Source organism: Convolutriloba macropyga, chromosome 9 (assembly GCF_964194025.1).
Source record: "Convolutriloba macropyga chromosome 9, txConMacr16.3, whole genome shotgun sequence".
NCBI classification, from domain to species: Eukaryota; Metazoa; Xenacoelomorpha; order Acoela; family Convolutidae; genus Convolutriloba; species Convolutriloba macropyga.
Window position 1 is genome coordinate 21,811,709 of NC_134476.1, and position 12,775 is coordinate 21,824,483.

At 35.0% G+C, this 12,775-nt stretch overlaps 1 protein-coding gene across 9 annotated transcripts in view; it reads left to right on the top strand.

Annotated features, from left to right (window-relative positions):
* Positions 1 to 12,775, top strand: part of LOC142345665 (muscle M-line assembly protein unc-89-like) — a 249,231-nt gene that overhangs the window by 169,446 nt on the left and 67,010 nt on the right. For 8 of the 9 annotated variants that reach the window (XM_075397869.1, XM_075397874.1, XM_075397871.1 and 5 more), the window contains 8 exons: positions 1,421 to 1,439; positions 1,962 to 2,122; positions 6,717 to 6,823; positions 7,179 to 7,269; positions 7,627 to 7,801; positions 8,094 to 8,203; positions 8,658 to 8,948; positions 10,932 to 11,116. In XM_075397869.1, coding sequence (XP_075253984.1) covers positions 1,421 to 1,439; positions 1,962 to 2,122; positions 6,717 to 6,823; positions 7,179 to 7,269; positions 7,627 to 7,801; positions 8,094 to 8,203; positions 8,658 to 8,948; positions 10,932 to 11,116 — 1,139 coding nt within the window. The remainder of the gene's footprint in view (positions 1 to 1,420; positions 1,440 to 1,961; positions 2,123 to 6,716; positions 6,824 to 7,178; positions 7,270 to 7,626; positions 7,802 to 8,093; positions 8,204 to 8,657; positions 8,949 to 10,931; positions 11,117 to 12,775) is intronic. The other variant, XM_075397876.1, reaches the window with a different exon arrangement.

A 12,775-nucleotide genomic window follows, 5' to 3' on the forward strand; every position in this document is an offset into this window, starting at 1 on the left:
ATCGTTGAGACTTGTATGTATCAGCTATTTACAATTTCCAAAGATACACAGTAATATTTATTGTGATATGTAACAAAAGTTTCAATGCGTGAAGTTCTACTTAGATTAGCTAATTACACGAACGATTTTTTTTCGTTAAGTGAAATGTTGATGACATTTGAAGATTAAACAGCATAAAAACATGGCCCTCTTGTTTTTCACATATGTTCACTATTTCAGTGCCACTTGAAGTACAGTTTTCAAAATTGATGCAGCTAGCACTGATCATCATGAATCTTTTTTTAATAATACAATACGTAGTTGCCCGGGTTGAGTTTTTGTTGATTTCGTACAGGAATTGTGTATAACTTCACACTGTCCATACTTAATACGATCCTAGTATGAAAACAAAGAAATCATTTCTGATCCTAGTATGATTACCAAGAGCCAAACTTCTTTTTTCCTTTCAAGTTTCATTTTTTCAGTGAGTTATCAGATATGTGATTCCCCGGCATCCCATTGTGATCCAATAAAAGCCCCTGTAGTGCAATAATTATTGCAAAGTTGAACGCTACATGCAAGAACAAATTTTTCTATATGACTAAAGGGTACATATTATCTGACGCCAGTTTACACCTATAAATTCTCATTTATTAGAAACAAGCGAAGATACAGTTTTGCTTCTAGCTTTAAATCTTTTGTTAAATACGCATAAAATCCAAAGTTTTTGTTTTACTGCGCCCCAATAGTCAAATGAGGTCTGCAAATACGATATATGAATTTAATTGCCCTCTGACCGCATTATACGTGAATTATTGGAATCTGTCAATGCTTTATACACCATATTTGACCTTGTATTATTTCCATGAAATTTCTTCTATTTGTACCGAAAATGAAAACTATTCAGTTTATTGGCTTTCAATTTTTGTATGATTCCTGTATGGTTTCCAAGAAATCATATATGATCTTTGTATTGCTACTAAGAAATGATACAAATCTTATATGACCTAGTATGATTACTAAGAATCATATATGTATATTAAATACGTAACGCTGCCCCAAAAGACTAAACACAAATTATGAAATTCATTTTGGAGTAATCTTTTTATAGTAGCATTAGGCCACAGCGGCTTCTTTTGGTGTATTGATTTTTGGTGGGCATGTCCACTTTTTCTGCAATATAGCAACAGCTGGGCTCATACAAAATTGATCCAAATTTTGTATAAATGTTATTTGAAAAATGGAAAAATATTAGTTACAATTTTTCAATTCCAGCGTCCACTGCTTGCTTATGTATCATTTTCACTTGCACATTTTTTTTCGTTCCGTTATCTTAATAGTATTAACAAAAACTTCAGCTTCGCATGTGATAAAGTATGCTGTTCTAACCTTGTATCTGTCGATATTAATAAGGTGTTCATTTCTGTTATCATTTTTACAGTCGCCAACAAATACGGAAGGTAAGAGATTGCAGAGTTGTTTCCATTACTAACTTCAAAACAATTAGGTTTTCTTATTAATAATCATAAACTTCTACCCTTCTTTTGTTTTTCTTTTGTTTGTTTTTTTTCGGACAAAGTTTTCGCAAATTGCAGGCTGAAGTTCATTCAGCAAAAAAATTTAGTGCGCAATACTCTAGAAACGTCTAGACAAAAAAGAGTGTTAACTTGAAATGTTTTGGAATTCATTTCATTATTTTGGAACAATTTTTTTCTAACTTTGTGCGCGTTCACTGAGTGCATAACGTAAACACATGTATTAATTTTTAAAGTCTGTTCCCTCTTTCAAAAGCACCGATTTGATAAATTTTTGATTAGTTTGAACTAAAATTAACTTTTGATTGTGCTAATACCAATTGTTATAGAACTTTTAGTTGAATTTGTTGGAATAAAACAGCATATGTTTCTCCATCTGAGTTAACCATCTAACCTTTTCATAACAATACTTGGTGGGCATTTTTCAAAACAAAAATCTATTTTTAGCAGCAAGAATGTGTTCAAAAGTACAGAGGATGTCATCACCAAAACGAGCACCCTTCTCATTGAATCCTCAAATATGGAGGCACCTGCATTCATCAGTGAACTGTTGCAACCACCGGTTGTCAAAGTGGGACAGGATGTCACTCTGGAAATCATAGTTAAAGGTCAGATAAGGTTACATCATTTCTCTAGATTATAGTTGAACAGTGTGCTACGCAAGCCTTTTCCCAGCCAATGAGAGCATTTTTTTTTCAGATGACAGAATTTTTTTGGAGCAGTCTTTAAGATTTTCACAACAGATATTAATTTCTAAAAAAAATATTAATGATTTGCTAGAAGATTGGGAACTGTTGACAAATTTCGTCAAGACCTTGTTTGAGCACAATTCCCATGTCCAGGCTCAAGCTGTATTACTTATGGATCTCAAGTTGAATTTGCACTAATTTTTAGGTTTGCGTTGGTCCTTTCAAACCTTTTGTCATGCGTTCTTTTGCTGATAAATTTGATTTCTGGTAAGTAAAAAGAGCAATAGACAGAGATTTTTTGTTTTTTTCCCTCTTTTTTATTATGCTTATATAAAAAGATACGGCGCAATTAAATCGCTAGGACGGTATAGTTTCATCGTTCGTAAAATAATTTACGAAATTTTTCATTGTTTACCTTCACTTTGGTAGGATCAGAGGTGCTCTAATTTTGTGTGCATGACGTTTTGATAAATACGCATTTTTTATACACCAAAACTCAAAAATAATTGAATTGTGAATTTATCAGCAGTTTGGGTCGATTTTTTGAAGAAAATTTTTCTTTTAGATATCAAAGACGGTTTCTAGAAGCTCACAGTCTTATAATGTTGAATGCTCTAAATTATAACCAATGAAATTTATGCTGAACACAAAGTTTCTATTGATGACAAGAAAAAATAGGCGATTTTGATTTTGGCTATCTATTTTCTCGTTTGAGAACTGTTGTTCCCAAATAAAAGAGATGGGTTTTCAATGTTTGGGAGCTCTTGCTTGTCAAGTAAAACGTACGCACCGCAATAATTTTTACGTGCCTGCAGTCAATGATCTTATTTTTGAAGTATTTAATAAATAGATTTTATTTGCTCGAATACCACTGAACAGTATTTTACCGCCGATTCTTTTCAATCAGTTGCTAAAAATTCCAATTAATCTAATTGTTTTCAGTGAAAAACGTCAAAGGTGAAGTGCAACTCTCAAATAGTCAGTGTGTTTCTGCGTTGCTTTTGTGGTACTAAATTTAAATCCCATAGTGGAGAAAATATTGCAATGAAGTAAACACAAAGATATAATATTATACAAGGAAGGATTGTAGAATTGGTAAAATCCTAGTTTTATCGCAAAGTGTCGCAATTGAAAGTGATTGAACTTGAAATTCGAAACCGAAATTACAAGATGTTAGTAAGACTGATGGCCTGCAATTGAACGCCATTTGACGAACCGGATACATATGTCCCAAAAGGGAATAACTTTGAAGCTGAGGAGGTGCAATATAATTTTCTGGGGGAGTTTAGGTGTTGATAATTTAGTTATTCTCAGTTTTTACCTCAGCAAGATCAAACTTCGTAGGGAGTTAGTACTTATCATGGGGTAAGTTTCTTCGTTGTCAATTTGGGGTAAATTCTTTAAGAATTCGAAGTGAGGGACATCAAACTTTCAAAAATTCCAATTTCTTGAGTTGAGAGGTTGACCGAAAGATTAATTGGTAGCGCCAGAAATCTGATACTTTTTTTGTTTTAGTTTGACTATATTTGATAAAATCAGCAATGTATAAAGTAGGCGTTCAATTCATTTGATTGTTAATTTGAAGTCCTAGCAAACTTTACCTAAGAAAAGCCAAGTAGTTCATAGTTGCTACATGGACAAATTATTTTGTTTTTGATCCATAATTGTACATTGTTGCTTGATAAGTTATTAAGGAGTAATGCCATAACCTTACCACTTTGACTTTACTATTTGATCACGTCCAATAACTTTAACTTTTGATCACGTTTTTTGTGAAATAAGTCACAATATTCACAATTGACTTCTGATTGACTTCACTTACTGTTTTGAACTGAGTGGATTTCAAATTTGTTCAGCATTGAATTACGTAATCTAATGAATACGGTCATTGTAAAAAGAGCAAAATCAACAGAAACGGGATAAACTGATAAAGCCCGGTCATTAAGACTTTTTGAACTTGGTTGTCAAAGTTCATTAGAGCGATTGCTAGCTTAGATGTTAGAATTAAGCTTAATGTCCTTCAGTTTAGAAGCTGAATTAAGTATAGGCTTAGAATCTAACTGAAGCTGCACATTGAATTAGAACAATCCGGATGTGCGTCTAGCGCGTCAACGTCGGATTTTTTCCGTCATTTTGACGGCTATGTTTTCAACTAGAATTTCCAACAGTTGATAAGAGCAGTGCAGGGACACCGGGCCGCTCCTATAGATCTCTGAGGGCCTTTAAACCACCTTTCAATTGGTTAGAGTTTTGAGCGCTAGTCCGTCCCAAGCTAATCAGCCTAAGCAAAGTTCAAAGCTCTAAAAATGCCTAAGCACCGAAAACTCAAAAATAAGTGAATTGTGAATTTGCCCCCAATTGTCCATTTTTTGGGAGCGAAATTTCGCTATTAGGTATCAAGGACGGTTTCTCGAGGCTCGGAGTTTTATCAAGTTGAATGGTCTAAATTCTAAACCATGAAATTGATTTTGAAGACAAAGTTTTTACTGATGACAACAAAAATTAAGCATTTTTTGGGCTATCTGTTTTCTGGTTCGAGAAATGTTTTCTTCATGAAAAATGGATAAGTTGCCAATGTTTGGTTGCTCTCGCTTGTCCAATAAAACTCACGCACAGCAATAAATCTTATATGCTTGCAACCAATGATCTTAATGATGAAATATTTTATGACTAGATTTTTTTTGCTCTATTACTACTGAACAGTTTTTTACCGCCGAGTTTTTTTTCAATCAGTTGTTAAAAATTCCAAATAGTTCAAATGTTTTCAGTGAAAATTGTCAGAGGCAAAGTAAAGCTCTCATATAGTCAGTGTGTCTCTGCGTTTCTTTTGTAGTGCTATTAATTTTAGATCTCAAAGCGGAAGAAATATTGCGATGACATAAACTCAAAAAAAACGTTTCGTCTCGTTTCCTTCAAATCTGTTTCCATGACGGCAAAATGTGTCTTTTTTGCTGTTTGATTTGTCATTTGGAGGTATTTGGAATTGTAGCCGCACAATAGTTTTAATACCCCATAACATATGTATCCTTTTAGCTGTTGACTTTTGTACTGTGAATGCTGTACTCTTAGCAGGGTTTCTGAAAAAGTTGTCATGAGAGCTAGAAGTAGCTCTTAAAGTGATAAAATTGTTAAAGTCCAATCACATAATTTACACCGGTTTTGATTTTTAATTGCTCTTGAACGAAATCCTAGCAGTTATTGTAAATGTGTTGGTCTTTTTTGCAAGTTTTTCGCTTGAACGTTTTGCGTTTTTCTGCTAGATCATTCTTTGACGTCTCAAGTAACTTTTTCACGCTTTCGCTTTTCATTTTTGAGTGATCTCTGTTGCTCTCCCTCTGAATTAAAGCTTCTTGCTAATATATAGTCGGTTGCAGCATAACAAAAATAAGGGCAAATGGCAGTGCATATGGTTATGAAGCGGGAGGTCAATGGTTCGAATCCTGGTGGGGTCAAATGTTTTTCTACCCGCTTGTCGTTCGAGAGCAATTCTTCCGACATTAGGTGGTTTATGTTTTGCTTCTGACTTCATGTAATGAGTGAATGAACTATATATTGACACAGTTTTTTTCCACCAGTTCAGAATAAAATCAAGAGTGATATGTTTTGAGAGACCAGGCACAATTAATTGAAGCGTCCAAACGTTTGCTGAATTTTTTTTTATTCCGGTTTTTTTTGAGGTTTTTAAAATTGCGGTTTTTCTTCGGAAAATGGCAGGAAAAGGTAACAAATACAAACTATAGTTTGAAACGCAAATTCAACAAATCAATAATATAATAATGTTCATTGCTCACGCAGTGAAATCAGGCTAGAAATGTTGTTTGTTCTAGCTAGTAGTTCTTAAGTAAGTTTTGAAACGAATGTTTCGATCGAGTTAGCTCTGAAAAATTTTTCTGGTCCGAATTTTTCATCTCTTTAGCCCTTCCTATGGTCGGATCTCTGTTACTAGTATCTCGCTACAATCAGAACCAATTCATTGTAAAAATTGGCAAAATCGAAAAATAAAATTGTTTTGGAAACAATAATTAAACCGCAAAGGCAGACCTCAAATACCTTGGTCAAATTCGACCGAGATTGTATCTCAATTCCGTTTTGCTATGTTAAAACCTGGAACTTCCACGAAGTTTGCGGAACTCCGTTGTTTTCAAATGTTAGGCTTTTTCAAAAAAAATCTGTAACCGGTTTCCGCAAAATGAGAAACTTTAAGAGTCGCGGAATGCAGGCGGCAATGTTCGGAGCCTGATTTCCGTTTCTGAACAAATCGCAATTCCTACTTAAATTGTGGAAATCCGTGACCAGTTTTTGTAACTGGATTCCTCTTGTTAACATAAAATCATTCAGAAGAATTATGAAAATCCATTTTGCTGAATTCAGACTACAAAGAATTGCTAAGAGCCTCTCTGTAAGGACTATTTAAAAAATTCAAGAGTGACAAGTCAACTTTGCGAACCTCATTTGACCTACGCTTTTCTAGGCGCACTATTTGATAGCAATTTTGCCATTTGACATGTTTCAGGTGTTCCGGACCCCGAGGTGCGTTGGCTGAAGGACGACGAGCCAGTTGATCTGAAGCGATGCCAGGTGTCACGTGATGATGGCAAATGCACCTTGCAACTCAAACAGGTAGATCTCATTGTTCAAATCACTGCTGGTTCCAATTCATTTAAAGCTACCAAATTTGAAACAAGCAGGAGGGAATGCGTTTTGTAATTTTTTAACATACAATCTGTAACTTCAGTGATAGATTTTTTTATTTCATAATTTTTCATATCATAATTATATAATCATTGAATTGTTATGCCAACTGGTTTAATAATTAAAAAGTTCATAACAACAGTGTGCACATCATTTTGCCCTCTTAGGCAGCTCCGAGAGATGCAACAATTTTGAGCTATATTTTTCTGCCCTGCCATCTTGTGTTTTTTGTGGAGAAAAATGTGGCTGGGGCCTGCGGTTTGATCTCAGTTTGTTGATGCAGGTAAACCCGTCAGACGAAGGGGAGTTCTCAATCGTGGCTGAGAACCCAGCAGGCAGAGCTCAATGCACTTGTCAACTCCTGATAGATGACTGTTAGTATTGCATGCCCTTATTAAGGTCTCTATATGTCAACAAAAGTCAAAATTATGACCACACAACAGGTTAGCTGATGAATATTTTTTTAAAAATAGTTAACCTCAAATTTCCTGCTTTTGATTCCACTGGAAATTTTTGCAGAAATGATAGACTGCATGATTTATGTAAGGAGACTGGAAGTTTGCTAACTTTATGCAAAGTTTTACGTCACAAATTTGGCTGAACTATGCGCTAACGTTCATCTCCAGCCGTTTTCTTCTTTGTCGTCAGCAACTGTTCTGTAGCACTGTATCAAAAATTAAATTATAAGTTTTTGTGCCTCAAAAGACTAAATCTTTTTATACCAATTGCAGCATCGAATGCTCCAATATTCACCGAACGTCTCACGACACAAGAGATTGAACAAGGCCAGCCCCTGGAACTACAAGTAACTGTCAGAGCTCACCCGGAACCCAAGGTCACGTGGTACTTAAATGATGAACCATTCAAACCGAGCGTTGGTGATTCCGTTTGTCAGGAGGGTCCAAGGTGAAGATCAATCTTTTCTATGCAATCTCTTTTAATTACTTCAGCCGTGTTTTTTTTGTAATTTTATTGAAGAATTTTGGAAATAGACTTTCACGTGGTCAAAACTTTCTTCGTGGAGTCAATTTTATTTCCTTTTCACTCTTATGTCTCAATCTATTCAGGAACAATCTATATTATGATTTTGTCCGTTAATTTTGTTTCTTAAATTTTTTCAGTCGTTATTGGTTACTTCGGGTATTGTTGTTTAGGTTTTTCCTGATTTGATTTAATTACTTGTTTTTACTCTTTCCAGATACAAGTGTTCGATAAAGAGTGTGACTCCCGAGATGAGTGGGAAAATTGCAGTGGTGGCTGAGAATGACAGAGGAAAGGCCACCTCATCAGCTGAACTCATTGTCACAGGTGTGATCGAAATAGTCAAAGTGTTCAAACATCACCTGAACAAAATATCGTCAAAATATTAATATTGAATTAATTAATTCAATCCGAAATTCGTCAAATTAAATGGTATATGGTTCGTGAGGTAAGGGGGTTTGTCAATCCGAACAGTTCCTCTCTCGATTGTAAGGAAAACTACAAAACTATTAGAGTAGTCAATGTTGTTTCCCTTGATTATTTTAATCTGCATTGCCTGTTTTCTTTGTGTACATTAGCTCGAACCCGCAAACTGTCATCTAATTTATCCGTTTTCTCTTCAATAATTTTTAATTTTTGTTTTCTTAATCTTTTTTCTGACAATTTTTGCTCATTCTCATCATTTCATTTATCACATAACCCGTTTCGAATTTCTGTCCTCTCTGTTTCTATATTTAACCAATTAATATTTTCAATTCTTTCTGTTTCTTCTAACTAACAGCACCTCAAATTGCGCCAACATTTGAGAAGAAGCTGGATGGTCACGTGATCAAACAAAACGAACCCCTACACTTTCATTGCGTTATTTCTGGACAACCTACACCCCAAGTGGTCTGGTCATTGAACGGGGTCATAGTCCAAATAGACGGGCACAGAATCACGGAGAGGAGAATCGGGATAAATTACTACCTGGTTATTAATGATGTGGGTCCTCAGGATGCGGGAATTTATTCATGCACAGCTGAGAATGGAGTTGGAAAAGCAGTGTCCACGGCTGAAGTGTTTGTTGATGGTGAGTTTTAGATTTACGCTCAATACTTTTACTATTCTTACCGTGTCGGGACAAAACAGTCCCAGACAAAATAGTCGGTTAAAAGCAGACAAAATAGTCCCGAATAAATACTGAAATAATTGTAAAAAATAATCTACAAACAATAAACAAACAATATGATTTAATTTTCTGAATATTTTCTTTTTAATTAATAGCGGCGTCAGCAATTCCAGGCGGTTATTATTGCGCTCCTGTTTTTTTTACCGTCTAACAGATTTTTGTTTCGTCTGACACTGACTTCTTGGAATTGACTTTTTCAATGACTTCAGTGACTTCTACTGCTCTGCAGCTAAAATTTGTGTTCGTGACGTCATTTCTGCCTTTAGGTCATTTTCGTGGACTTACATCACGCAAAAAATGGATTCTGAACTCATTTATGGAACTTTAAATTTTATGAACTTTTACTAATTTAAGGTCAATACTGTGCATCTAAGTAGTGCCCAACTTAAATGCCCTAATTCCTGAGTAATAGAGTCTTGTTTTAATATCGAATACTAATTTTGAAAAAGCTCCATTATGGTTTTTTCCTTGCAGAGCAAATGGGTCTCATGAAAATGAAAGTCCGAATCTAACCCAAAATGTTTAGGGGTCTATTAAAAAGCTGGTGGTCGATCTGTCAATCTTATTTCTTTAGTTGTTTCAATTCATGGTAGGCCACCAGCGTCTATCGCGGCTATTTTTCCGGAAATCTGCCGGCTATATTTGATATGAGCGAGGATTAAACTGAAAATTTGTTTCAAAATACATAATTTGGCTAAAACTAAGTTGTAATCAGCTTAATATTTGTTCAAATATTATAAATCAAACCTTGATGGCGGGAGTTAAGCTGAGCATATTATTATTCATGCAGCAAATTTTACTCAAAAATCAAAACTGGCCCGTGTAAATTGGGACATGAACAGAGTACTGGCCTTCCTAAAAAGCAGAAAGTCTCTATACTGAATCAGCGCTGATTCACTCTGCCACCAACCTCCGGGTATTTTGCCGGGACTGTTTTGTCTCAATGTTGTTTCAATGGAAAAAATTGAGAAGTTTTAAAACTTGAACAACAACCTGATATTGATCTCATGCCTGTGCGCGGGTCAATCATAGCTGAGCAAGGTAGAACACAATTATTTTCCGGATTGCCATTTCCTGTAAATCATTCAGGGATCATATACGATGTCATACAAATCATAACGTATTTCCGAGTACACTCATATGTGAAGGCTCAATATGGCGAATCATTGGCAAAGAGTCAATATCAGTTAGTGTATGACATTTATGAAATTATTTCCGATCATTATGCAACTACTATACTAAGAAATCATATATGGTCTCTGCATGACTATTATAAAAACATAGTTTGCTGTGTGTGTGTGCGTGGGGTGGGGGGGGGGGGGGGTGAAATTACGCACATGAGATGCCCTAAATAACTAATGTTGATGCAACGATAGCAGCTGCTGGCTATTCGCGGCACCAAAAATCACCCATGAGAATCTCTGAAAAAAAGGAGGCGTTCAAGAGAAGCCGGAACACAAACACAACCAATACGTTGTCACATCTTGCAGTCTTATAATGATCCTTATGACTAGTAAAAAGTCATAAAAACATATGATATTCTTTTAGGATCATAGTAGGATTACTAGGATTAAGATAATTGCACTGAATTTTTTCCCCAAAATTTGGCTGCCTTGATTAATTCTTTTGTTATCAGTAATTTGAGGCCTTTCGATTTAGGCATTTGGGGAGTAAATTTGATTTCTTTTTGTACGATCATAGTATGATCACTAAGAAATCATAAAAATCATATATGACTTTTTATGGTTACAAACAATCCTCTAGACCTAGTATGACAAGCCTAAATCTTGAGTTTTGTATGATAAGCAACCCGGCTTATGTTACAAAACCCATTTTTTGTTGTAGTTGAACCCTATGTAACTTGAAAAATCGATCCTGCTTTAGTTGGTGATACATCAGAGTCTCCGCCCGGGCCCTCGTTCCCCAAACCACTCACTCCAACCTCCCTCTCAGAAGGTGCCCAGTTGATGTTACTCTGCAAAGTGGACCCTAAAGCAGCCCCGATGGATCTGTTCTGGTGCAGGGACGGAGAGCCAATAAATCCAGAAGATGAGCGAGTCATTGTCGAGGTGAGTAGTTCTCACTGACTTGGTGTCGATGAATGGTCGGATACGTTTTTCTTACAGATCAGAAGCGTGGTGATAATGGCGTCAGTTGAATTTATATGCAATGACCCTAAAAAACAACAAGGGTTGGTGGTTTAGTGCTTATCAAAATACCCTGGACGAGTTTCAAGTCTTGATCAAATCTTCACATTGAAAAATGCACGTCTGGTGTAGACAAATCAGTACCTGTAAATTCTTAAGTCTTGTGAAGAATTGTCAAGTCCTGGTCAAGATTTATCAGATCTACGTCATGTCTAAGTTAAGACTTGTCAATTCTTGAATAACGTTTTGTTATAAGGGTTTAAGAAAAGATTGGTGGCCAGACTTGGTGCTATATTTGGACTTTTCTCTTTTTTTAGATCTCTACAATTCAATTTTGCGGAAGTTCTCAGGTTTTTTTTCGTTTGCACCCTGTTTTTGAAGATTTGATCTTTCAAATGGTGGCTTTTCTATTTTGTTATTTCGGTTTTCCCACCACCGAGAGCCAACTATTTAGCTGATGGTTGTTTTGCTTTGACTCAAAATGCTGTACGATAAGATTATATATGAAAATTTTAGTCAAATTACAACTTTATACTTGGTTTAATAGCTTGAATCTTTTAAAATATTCAGTAACGGGGCTGTTCTGTATGAGAAGGATTTGAAAAGCAAAAATGGATTTTTAAACTCATTTCTTGCATCTTCATTTGTGTTTTTAAAGCAATTGTGCTGTTTTCAGAGAGACCAAGAGATCCTTTTTTTTCAAATCTATTTGAATCTTTTGCTAATATAAATTCCAAATTTTATAAGCATAACAAAAACGCTTGGTTAATAATTTATTTTTTTAGAATCAATTTATAAACATTTTAATTGTTTGCTTCTTAACATACTAGTAGAAAAAAGCTTTGAAAGCTGTTACATGTCTTTTCATTGAAACACGTTCATGTAATTTGATCATTTTAATGTTTAATTTCTCCTGAATTTTCGTAATTCTATTCGTAAGTTGTTCCTTTTTTGCGAGAAAGTTCTGATTACTGATCGGTCACTTCATTAAAATTGACACGTATTTTACTGAAAAACTAGACAGTTTGGGAATTTTCTCTCATTTCACATTTTCCGAAGACGTTGAACGACGTTTTTGCGGAAGTTTAACTGCTTTGTGTTTATAACGCCTAAGTAAATGAAAAAATTGAAAATAGGCGATCTCTTAGTGAAAAGTGCTGCAGGTAAATTTTTGTTTCATATTAGAAGAGCCCTTGCTCTATAGTTTTTTTAGTCAACTGGAAAACCTTTATGTCCCAATTTATTTGTTAAGTTTTTCTCAAGAGTGATGAAACTGGCAATAGTTCAAGAAAAATTGCACTTAATATGAAATGTGACAGGCCGAATGATTTAAATAGTGCAATTCTTGCATTTAATGGTATCAGATGTTTTATTAATTAGATTGATCTATTAGCTGTCGCCAGTTTTATCAACGTTTTGCTGGTTTATTATGAAAAACTCGCCGTTATACATCCAGGTTTACTGAATAATTTCATATTCCGCAGATACCTACAATATTACGTACTTGTATAGCAAGCCTACACTGAGTTTAATAATTTACGGAGAGTTTCTAAGGTAAAGTTCAAAAAGGAAACTTAAAAT